General features: G+C 34.3%; 1 protein-coding gene across 1 annotated transcript; it reads right to left on the minus strand.

Annotated features, from left to right (window-relative positions):
- Positions 1 to 294: 294 nt before the first annotated feature.
- LOC137404482 (JNK-interacting protein 1-like) lies at positions 295 to 10,985 on the minus strand. The gene is made up of 9 exons (XM_068090705.1): positions 10,924 to 10,985; positions 7,736 to 8,128; positions 5,240 to 5,353; positions 4,223 to 4,410; positions 2,600 to 2,704; positions 2,064 to 2,141; positions 1,805 to 1,881; positions 1,458 to 1,559; positions 295 to 763 (listed from the first exon to the last, which is right to left on the minus strand). The coding sequence occupies exons 2-9, from the start codon at positions 8,115 to 8,117 to the stop codon at positions 688 to 690; spliced, it is 1,122 nt and encodes a 373-aa protein (XP_067946806.1). The 5' UTR covers positions 8,118 to 8,128; positions 10,924 to 10,985; the 3' UTR covers positions 295 to 687.
- Positions 10,986 to 11,256: the final 271 nt, after the last annotated feature.

Here is an 11,256-nt window from a genome sequence, read left to right on the forward strand (position 1 = left end):
TTATAAATAAAATATTCTAGAATAGTATTATTGCCAAACTTTCAATCAGCCTCATGCTTTATGTAGTATTTTTGTCTAGCGCTAGTCTTTTGGTCTGCGCAACTAAGGGACACAAATTTTATAAATATTCTCTGATAGTCTCTGATTCTCTATTCTGCTCTTTATTTTGAGTCTCGTCTTCTCGACTTACCAATAAAACATGAAAACATGTAGAAACTGTAACAGCAACTATTTCTTTAGCTAAGTAATATTTCCATACCTCAGACATTTCAGCAGAACTTGTGTAGATTTGGTCTTGACCAACTGGTATGTTGAGTATTGAATAAACAGGCAAATAACAAAACACTTGAACATCAACAAAATGCTTGATTTAAAAAGCATATTACTACCTCGACAAGCATATGTTTGGATTGGCAGGTTCACGTATGGCTTAACAAGCATCTGCTTTTCTTGACAAGTATGCATCGGTCTTGACAAGCACTTGCATGTCTTGCCAAACTTAGAGTTGATAGCTAGACATATACAACCTATAATACAATTTAAAATGGAAGATTGTACAATAAATAACTGGAATCACATATGCGGCTCAAACACGCTTGAATGCACGGGTATCAGCGACATGTTTTTGTTTGAAAATGTTGTGCTGTGTATGTTGATATGCATGTCTTCAGCAGTGCCTCAAATCCACTACTCGAAATAAAAGTCTTCGCTGGAATTGCTAAGAGGAGGGATGTGTCCACAGTAGTATTTCTGGAAGGCATCTCTGCAAAAATATATTACGCATGCATATTCTTCACATAGAGAATCATCTCACCATCTTTACAACTACTCACAGACTGACAATTGGGGAGAATCTACACTAGAACCTATCTACATAGCCAATAACCATAGAATATAGTTGAGTAATATAACTGGCTGGTATAATGAAAGGCTTGCTTAGGCTGGTGCATCACCCTACCAGTCTGGAAGCTTGTAGCTATGAACATTACTATTTCTCTTTTAAAATCACTTTCAATGTTCTACAGACAGACTACAGTATAGTTTTACTAATCAATAGTTCGAGCTTTAAAAACCATAGCTTAAGGTTTTCATCTTGAAGACTTTTATTTCAACATGCAAAATGTTGACCCGTAACTACTCCTTAATGGAATTTTTAATGGTTTTCTAGAGTTTTATGAGCATGTACTCGGCAGCTATAGTCAATATTCATTCATGCGGTCTAGAGAATGCTACTAAAACGTTTACAAAAGAGTGTTAGTTTGCAATATATTGCTTCTCTTAGACTGTTTACCAACCCAACGACATCCACTATCTTTTCTGTTCCACCATCAACACTAAAATATCAGTTAAAGGTGTATCTTAGACTGTGTACCTACCCAACGGTATCCCCTATCTCTTGTGTGCTATCATCAAAACTAAAATAGCAATTACAGGTATATCTTAGACCGTGCACGTACCCAACGGCATCCACTATCTCTTGTGTGCTATCATCAACACTAGAATAGCAGTGACAGGCAAATCGTCTTTCTGTTGGATGCTTTGTTATAAACCCAAAATACCTGAAATAAGAGTTGAGTGGAAGGATAGGTGGGTCAGGTTACTGGCATGTTAAGTACAAGTGACATGCTGAGATTTGATGCTTTTAAAATTCTATGCATGATGAGTTCAATGACATAGGAAGACTCTTCAGAGCTGAATTTAAAAGGAAGAATAATGTAAACGCAAATATACTGTATGTCAGAATTCAAGCCTCATTTGAGTACATATGCTTAAATAAACACACGGTTTCTTTATGAGAACCTACCTAGGGCTGTCTGGATGGTAGCCACAGAAAGACACATTCTTCAGTGAGAAGAAATGATTAGAGATTGCTTTGGTTTCCTAAAGCAAAAACCACAAACTGTTCATTATAAGGGTTTTAGCCAAGTACAAATACAGATTTATCAGGTGCAGTAAACACTCGCAGAAATTAACTAGTAGATGTCGTTGTTTGTAGTAAAAATATTGAGCTAATAAAAAAGTGATAAGCAAGAGCTTTAAAGTAGAAGCATAGAGTTACTCACCTTACTGAATGCAAGGAGCTTACTTAGTCTCTCACTTGCACTCTCTACATTGATGTCTGTAATAAGCTTCCTGGTTCGCTGTGACAATCAAATGATACAGCTTGTCATATTTATTCGTTACATTTAATGTGTGAAGAAAACGCATTAAAAGTAAAAGAATAATACAAAGGATTATAGTTTGCAATAATATCTATTTTTAGCAACAAGTATCGATGTTGCTACAGACAATGATTGACTGTCCTTTTCAAATAAGTACTTATGAGGTCATGTAATATATACGCAGCTGTTTTATAGCCCCTTCATATCTCAGCATCTAACTTCTTTGACTTTATCTTTAGTGTGTATAGCATAACAACACTGTATCTTAGTGCGTGCTTTTACAAGCATTGAGGAGTATTTAGACTGCTCAGCAGGCCTCCACCCGCAATGGTATGTCCATTTGTAAAAATGGTTATTGCTAGGCTGTAAAAAATTAAGGAACCCAGATAAGAAGAATGGCATCACAAAAAAAGACAGACTTATTGATGCCTACATACCTTCTTATGTGTCAAGTCTATCATTTTGATTCCGGCATCAGAAACCTCAAGTTGGCACAGGGGTGGAGTTGTCGTATCTTTGCTCAGTCTCCTGTTGATTATTATCTATAACAGACCTCAGACCTGCACCACTCAGCCATTAGAGTACCTCGTCTGGTTTGTAATGCATGATGACTGGTATGTTAGTCATTGAGAAGGATTTTCAGATTAGCTCCCATCTAAGCTGGATTCACATATGTTTATTTGAACATCATACAACATAACATTGCTAGTTTGGTCAATGTTTATGCTATACGTAAGTATTGGAGGAATGATGCATGTCTTATTAGACTGTATGTAGACGATGTATGGCACAAAAACTGTTGGCTTTCTATGGCACTAGTACAACTAGCAACAGTTCCAACTATTCTCCAACTATCCTGTCACTATTAAATGCTTTACTTCAGATAGTTAGACCAGCACAGCAAATCATATTTACCACACTTTATAGTAGCACACTAGTTTATTGTGCACAGATAGGTCAATTAACATCTGACTGCCTAGTTTTTAACTGCTACAATATCTGTGAAGTGATTATACATTGAGAGCTATTGTCATTATCTCGAAATATACTCATTCTCATGTCCAACTTTATTATTACTTGATAAACTCATTTAAAAGTTACCTACAGTTTGTCATCGTGGCACTGACTATAGAGGATTGTGATAAAAATATTTGAAAAAAGTTAATGAACATATTTATTTTTTCCTTAATGAAGTACTAGTAAGTTGTTCCAAATTTTCTTAAATGTATTATATTGTATGACTATAATAGGTATTTATTTGTTTTTAAACATAAAGCACTGTGTTATATTTTAAGTTTATGTAGTTGGTATAATAATGCAAAGATGTGTAAACGTTACCAAACTGTCAGACAAAGCATTAAACGGGGCACTACGGCGAGTGGATGACTCATGTCTCATGACTCAAGCTAGTAGCTTATAATAAGTTCACATGATCCAAGGTCAGCATTTTATCTGTCTCTGCTCAGCATCTAGTCGATGGGGGAGACAACTCATGCGTTATGATTATACCATAGATGCTCTCTTGCAAGAAATTTGCACTTCATACGCCACCATGAAATAATTTATAACATGGATGAGAATAGACTTAGAAGCAAAATGTTTTACAAGCTAATATCTGTTGCTGAGTTAACAGCAAGCGTCATGTTTATTTAATTGCTGTTTAGGTAACTGGTAAACTAATAAAAGTATTACCATTTCTCATCTGCTGTTCATGATACTCACTAATAGAAAACTTCAGGGTATGCATAATAGTTTGTACTAAACTTTATACTAACAGCTAGTTATACTAGTAGTTAGTAATTCTTGTTGCATATACAAGCTATACAACTGTTTTCAGTGATTCGCTGATGTAGCTAGTACATTTCCATGGATATATATCATATCAAGCCATTCATAGCAGCATAGCCTGTAGCCATATTTTTTACTTCAAGCATTGTACGATGGCAATTTATCATCTTTAAAATGGGGTGTTAGTCAGTTACGATTATCTATCATTCGCAATGAAAGAGTAGAAACAGCCAGATAAAATAATGACACGTTAATCGATCTTATTGACAAACCTTCTCAATGGCGTCTACGAGAACATCACTGCCCTTGTGGTGGTTCACTTCCATTGAGCCAAGAAAATGTAACTTATATAATTTAGCAGATGGTTGTTTCTCAGCAGAACCATTGACTTCATAGAACTTTAAATCTGTAGCATAGACTGATGGGAACAGACCTTGAACTTGTGAGGTTAGGTTTATTCCTGTAAATCGTAGAGCTATATTTAAATATTTATTTCTTGAAAAGAATTGCTGAAGATTATTCCATTTTTTTATTACAGGCTGTTAAACATTGAATGCATGCTGATAGTTGTAAATAGTTTTCATGGGCTAGTTTAAACATTGAAACTTTACAAAATGAAACTGATAAGACAACTCCTTACAAACTAGTTAGTTCAGTTAATACCATTATAGGCTTTATTCAGTTGACATAGTTTCAAATTTTGCTAAAAATTTTTAATATTTAAACAACTTCCTGTTTGTATTACTGCTATCAGTAATATAATCAATGAAGCGAATTAAATGAACCTAAAGAATGAAGTAGCCAATTCAACGAACTCTTTGGTCGTATTCAGTAACAACTGTTTTATATAACATCTCAACAGTGATTGCATAAACGTCTAGGATTTATAAAAAATAGAAAGTCTGCAGTGAAAGTTTTTTATATGCATTGAAAATCTAGAGAAAATACAAGCCTTTACACATTTTCATTACTGACAAGTTTTCTCCTTTACACGCAAGAGATATTGAAAGGTCATTTTGTATCTTAAAACCTATTTTCGCTCAAAATGGAGATAGAGAGCTAAAATTTTGCACACTGTTTGAAAGCTAGGTACTTATTAATCACCCAAAAAAATTATTGTGTTTGATGCAGCAGTTTTTGCAGCAGAAGTTCAGTCAATTGGGATAATATCAAAACTATGAGAGTTGTCTTACCATCAAACGGTAAATGCTAAACCTTGTACATGAATAAGATTTATAGAAATTGGTCAGTATTTTTAAATTTTACAGAGATTAAGAGTTTTAAATTACCCATGCACCAGCCATCCTCTGCTTCATCTAGTACATGAATTGAGTCACCAATCTCAACTACCATCTCATCTGAGTGTCTTGGAACAAACCTGTGTGTGCCTCTATGGGTTGCACCTAAAAGAGTTAGACAGCTGGTCTAGAAGACTGTAATATATCTATCAATATATCTAAATCATTATATTTATATCTCTATCTACATCATTGCGACTAGATCTTGGTTTACATCCCTATTTATATCTACATATACGTGCTCAAATGTTTATGGTATTACAATATAACAATAAAATATTAATTTACCAACCATTTAAGTTAGTGTTAATATGGGTAATAACAGGCAATTTGAAAATACAAAGTATGATAAGTTATGTAGCTAAAAATATTTGCATTTATATGCAATGCACAAAGTTGGATCTTATACCATTATCTTTGGCACAAAATTCTGAGTCTGTTGATATGCATATTGTAGGGACTGAGTTAAAAATTGAAGCTGTAATAGTGACCAAAATAGCGACATTTTATAATTTTAGAAAACATTGAGGTGGGTGTCAAAATTTTGCACAGCACTGTATATCTCTATCTACAGATAAAAACATCACCTTCTACACCTGTATCTAGACCTCCATTTTTATATCTGCATATATACCTCTGTCTACCTCATTACATCTATATACATGCATTTACCTACATCACCTTCTACACCTGTATCTAGACCTCCATTTTTATATCTGCATATATACCTCTGTCTACCTCACTACATCTATATACATGCATTTACCTACATCACATTCTACAGCTGTATCTAGATCTCTATCTTCATGCCTACATATATCTATATCATTCTCTATTATATATCTATTATATAGCTAGTATATACCAGTAATACTGCATACATTTTCATAATATAATTTATAATTTCCTGTTTTATGGTGACTTTATGCTATCTGTATTAACTCTTCTGATTAAATATTGTTATTGTTCCATCCGGGCTGCCATGGATATGTTTGGTTTCTAAAATGTTCGTTACTTTTATCTGCGTCTCATCTCTTTTTGTGTTCACTTTAATGCAATGAGCTTTATGGAAATTAATATATCCTTATAATGACAATATTAAATTCTTTATCAACTGAGACAGAATTCCTAACTATAAAAATTAATAACAGTGAATTCTTGAGACACAAAATTTCTGTTTATTGCAGCTGAGAAATCCATTTTACCAAAAAGCACTCTTTGACAGCAGTTAACACAATAATCCTAATGATTTACATACTAAAATGGCAGTATTCTCTCAGATAATTGTATTTATTAGTATGCTGAACTGAGTGCACACTGAAATGATGAAAATATATTCCACTTATATAATCAGAGGCTTGATAGTAATTTGGCTTTGAGAGCAAAAAAGCATTTGTTTTGTAAAACAGTTTTAGCAAGTTTTGCTAAACAAGCTCTGCAGAGAGCTGGTAATGTTTTTTTTCTGATGAAAATATTCCTCAGTCCCCACTTCTTCTTAGTTATCTGATTGCAATAATAATAATAATAATAATAATAATAATAATAATAATAATAATAATAATAGCAATGTTAGACTGAAAACAATTATGCTGCTGTTGGTTATCATTTATCAAATGAAGACATTTTGAACATGAGCAGTAAAAATAGGCTGTAGCTATTTTAGTGGCTTTTGCCTGAAAAATAAGTAATTTTATGTAAAAATGTTATACATTAACTTTTAAGCTGTTTGAGACTTGTAACGTTTTACTCAATGTGGAGCCTTTATAAACAAAAACATTACATAAAGTATAATTTGATTTAGACAGTCAAAATGCAGCTTTAAATAACATTTTTAAATAATTTTTACAAATAATGTACCTGTGTTGAAGTTCAAACACTGTGTAATGTGTTTCATAGCTAATTACTGTGTTCCTATGCTTTGAATGGGTTTGGAGTTGCCCGCTGCCGACGAATTTGTACACACCGTTTCAATGATTCATAGTTGCACTATAGACCTTTTCAAGATTCGCGATGCTTCTCTCAAAACAAAACTTGTTAAAATAGACTTGTTTTGGATCAAGACCATTTTTCAATTCATGTGTAGGCAACTAGTTGCACTAAAAGTCATTGTATATACAGTATATATATTACTTTATTGGCCAACATTATATCGCTATCCTCATACGAGCAGCCCATCCCTGGTATATTAAAGTTATTGTAAAGACAAAAAGTCAAGTAGAAATAGTAGCGAGTAGCAGTAGAACGTTTTCGTAGCAGAGACCCGCGTGGTTGTGTGCTGAGGTTTTTTGTTACCTTCGCAGGGAAAAGCTTAGCCGAGAACAGTGTCAATTCAGATCCATCAACAGTGAGCATTTCTATGGTAGCAAGCAAAATGGCGTCGAATGCGTTTGGTTTTACCGGTTTTGTGATTCGAAGGGAAAGCAACTCCGTACCCATTCAAAGCATGGAAACGCAGTGATAAACAAGTGGCAGAAGGTTTGAACTCACCAAGTCTGTCCTTGTGTGGGTAGGGGGTAGAAGGGCCTTTCTGTGATTGCTCCTTAAAGAAGGTGTGGCTAGGACTCAAATAGGCTCCAAGTAAGCCATTTGATGCTCTGCAGTTTGTTAGCTGTTGATCTAATGGAGACTGGAGGTAGTTGACACTAAACCTAACATCTGGCTGATTGCCTTTAGGGCGACAGACATAGTCCTCAACTTCCCTTTCACACTTGTTGAACTGCCAATCATGTATGGTTGCTGCTTGGCTGAGCTTAACGTCATAGTTGTTGTGATATTCTTCCAGGTATGACTGTGTCAGCCTGGGATGCACTTGTATTTCATCCTTTGACCTTACCACTGGCCCTGCGCTGCTGTATCCTTTTGTCTTCATAGCTTCTAGGTCTGTACAACAATGAACTCTAGTTAAATATTTTCTTTAGTGAAAGGAAGGGTAACATTCGAGTTACTTTATCAATGTGGCTCTTCATAGAAGCAGCCAACTCCATACCTAATATTTAATGCAAAAGTGATTTACAATTTGTTAAGGAACCAAATAGTACAACTGGTTGATGAACACCCACCAAATAAGTACAACTGGTTGATAGGCGCCCACCAAATAACTATAGCTGGGTAATAGGCAACCGCTACAGTCATATATCATGTTGAGGGCTGGGTGCTCACTAAGATGTTACAGTTTATTTAGGTACTCACCTACCAACTTTCGGTGTTATGGTTTAGTTAGTAGTTAGTACTTATAGGTTGGTAGTCACCACCGCAAATGGTCTTTTTCCTGGTATAGGACTTATTGTGACCATATGCTTATGAGATTTGGTACAGAAGTAATTGTGGTTGAATCCTCTTTCCACACCACCTTGTATGATTCAATCCACCGATCTAATACCAACCTAAGGCTGCTTCTCCCCGCTTATATGACCAGATAACAGGTATCAACCTTTGAGTCAATATATTTGACCACATGTTCTTACTAATAAATGACATTGCTGTAAGTTATGATGGCTGACAAAGACCTATTATACTGTCATTAGTTTCTGGTGCTGACAGAGATTCAACCTTTTAGACCAATTCCTACTATACCATGTCTGATCAGGTCAAAGAGATCTTACTAGTAGGTAGCATAAGGAAACTAGCCAAGTTGAGCATACATGGACTGGCTTCCTCTACACTTTCCACATATGATGAAATTGTTGATAATCTCATAATAATGACAAACTTTTGCAAAACAGCCAAATCTCTCATTTTTTCAAGCTCTGTAGTACCACAACATATTAATTGTAAAACATGTGTAGGCCATCACTGTACAATTAAAAATCTCTTAAAAATCAAGCAATTTACTTCGTTATTCACAATATTGTAAAATCAACATACATGTATATAATATACTTCACTGGAATAGCTATTGCCATGAGTTTTTTAATATAATGCTTAAATAGAATGCAATGGAAATGAAATATCTCTAAAAATTTATTAATCTAAAAATATGTCCGAGATTTTTTAAGCTATAAAATACTCTAGCCACGCTTTTTATAATCAAATTTAGCCCAAAACATTGAAAGTTTTTCTAATTTTGGGAGCTAAATTTATTTCCATATTGCAAGCAGCGGTGAGATACAGGCGCTCATATAAATTTAACGAAAGATTATTATTTTGTCTCTTAGAAGCATCAAACAACAAATATTCAGCAGTCTAGTAAAATGAATGTTGAAGATTGACCATAAACATTAACTAGATTTTTTCAAAAATATGGGCAGTCAAGCAATGATACGGCTGGTGAAGTGTGATGACACACGAGCAACATGACTTAAGGAGAAGAAGACAATTACAAATTATGACAGGAACAGCTTGTCATCAGATACCGTGGCATTAGATCAACTGACTCTAACTATGTGTAGCACTTTGCCTCATGCAATCTTTGAGCTTCATCAAATATAAAACGCACTTGTGTGTATGATTATGTACTTTTTTACTTCTTATCATAAAGTGTTGATTAAAATTATACAGTTAAATTAAATTTACACCAAAAATTCATGAAACCGTGAAAGTGGGGGTAGAAAACCAATAAAATGAATGAAACAGGTAAATTTATTGCTTTTTGAGAAAATATTTTATGTGTAAAATTAATAAGAATGGTCATGTGTTAACATTGTGGTATAACACCTGAAAATGAGGCAAAAGCAGATGTACCACGAAGAGTTATAGAGGTGCGGGAAAATTAATCATTCGAGATACTTCAACTAAACTTTATGGAACCAGAATTCTGTTAACAAAGACAGTTATGCTCTAACAAAAACTTTCCGACAACTAAGTCTGAGTGCTCTTTGGCAGAGCATGCAGGTGCTCTGAACAAACCTTCCTAATCACACAGACCTTACAAGATCATAAGTGATTTCTATGATTGTAACAAAGTTGGTAACAGCGGAGTATTAAACACGCATAAGGTTATGACCTTTACTACTTGACAACACAATTACAGTAATACAATGATAGCAATAGTAAAACCTGCAGTGTGAAATACTGTAAGATATATGACAGGAAGTATAGCTAGTAGCTAGTAATAAGGATTATTGGCCATAGCTAACTAGTTCTAATTCTGTATTATTATAGTGCCCAACTATTTTTTTCATATATTTATGTATTTAACACTTATTTTTGTTTGGCAAATTTTTATACATCTTGTCAAGGATTTTAGTCAGTCATATTTAGTACTTTAATTGAGCTTCCTATTTGTTAATTAATGTTCAGTAAGTGCTATGACTCCTATTTTAGAATCGTAATATCTGCCAAATCAACTGCATCGGTTGAGTCAGCCTACATCTGCTGATATCTGCCATTGTTATCATATATTTGTAATCATGTATAGAAGCCTCAATTTTATAGAGGACTACAATTTTGGTAGTAGAGTCAGTCAGAGGTTGAGATTTGATATGTATACAACTATACGATTGTTCTCCAAGGATTTAAAGCTATTTTATCATCAATAAATAAACTAGTGCAAGTGCACAGTTGAAAAGAAGAAGTCAAGCAGTACTGTCTTCATTTTAGATATAGACAAGTGTCAGTATATTATATGATTTCATATATTATTATTTTAACATAAAGTCATTTTAATTTCAGATGAAATACTACAGTTTCTTTTTGAGTGAATGAATGAAAACCTAACTTACTATCCTCTAACTTACCCTCATTTGAGCCCTATAAAATCTCAACTGACCCACAGCTAGACCTTTCCTCTCTCTGCTTCCCACATAATCTTGTTTAAAACTCTTTACTGTTAATTAGCAAGCGCCAGAGAAGTTGTTTTCGGGTCGAACAAGTGTGGTTTGTGTACTCAGTTGCGCGTCAAGTGTAGCCAACATGGCGTCAGACAGTTTCTAATAAAATATGTGTCGTGTATAATCTAGTTAACTAAGGAGTAGACGTAAGTAGAGTGTTTACTAATCAATAAAGGAAATCGTCGAGGGAGTGCAATCATCGATTTCAACTCATTCATCTACGTTGTCACACGGTGTCTC

This window comes from Watersipora subatra, chromosome 9, assembly GCF_963576615.1.
Source record: "Watersipora subatra chromosome 9, tzWatSuba1.1, whole genome shotgun sequence".
NCBI lineage: Eukaryota > Metazoa > Bryozoa > Gymnolaemata > Cheilostomatida > Watersiporidae > Watersipora > Watersipora subatra.

Coding starts and splice junctions, on each gene's coding strand:
- LOC137404482 (XM_068090705.1), bottom strand. CDS start 8,117: ATGAAGACAAAAGGATACAGCAGCGCAGGGCCAGTGGTAAGGTCAAAG. Junction 1,882..2,063: donor AGCTCCTTGCATTCAGTAAG/GTGAGTAACTCT, acceptor TTTTTGCTTTAG/GAAACCAAAGCAATCTCTAA. Junction 1,560..1,804: donor TACCATCCAGACAGCCCTAG/GTAGGTTCTCAT, acceptor CTCTTATTTCAG/GTATTTTGGGTTTATAACAA.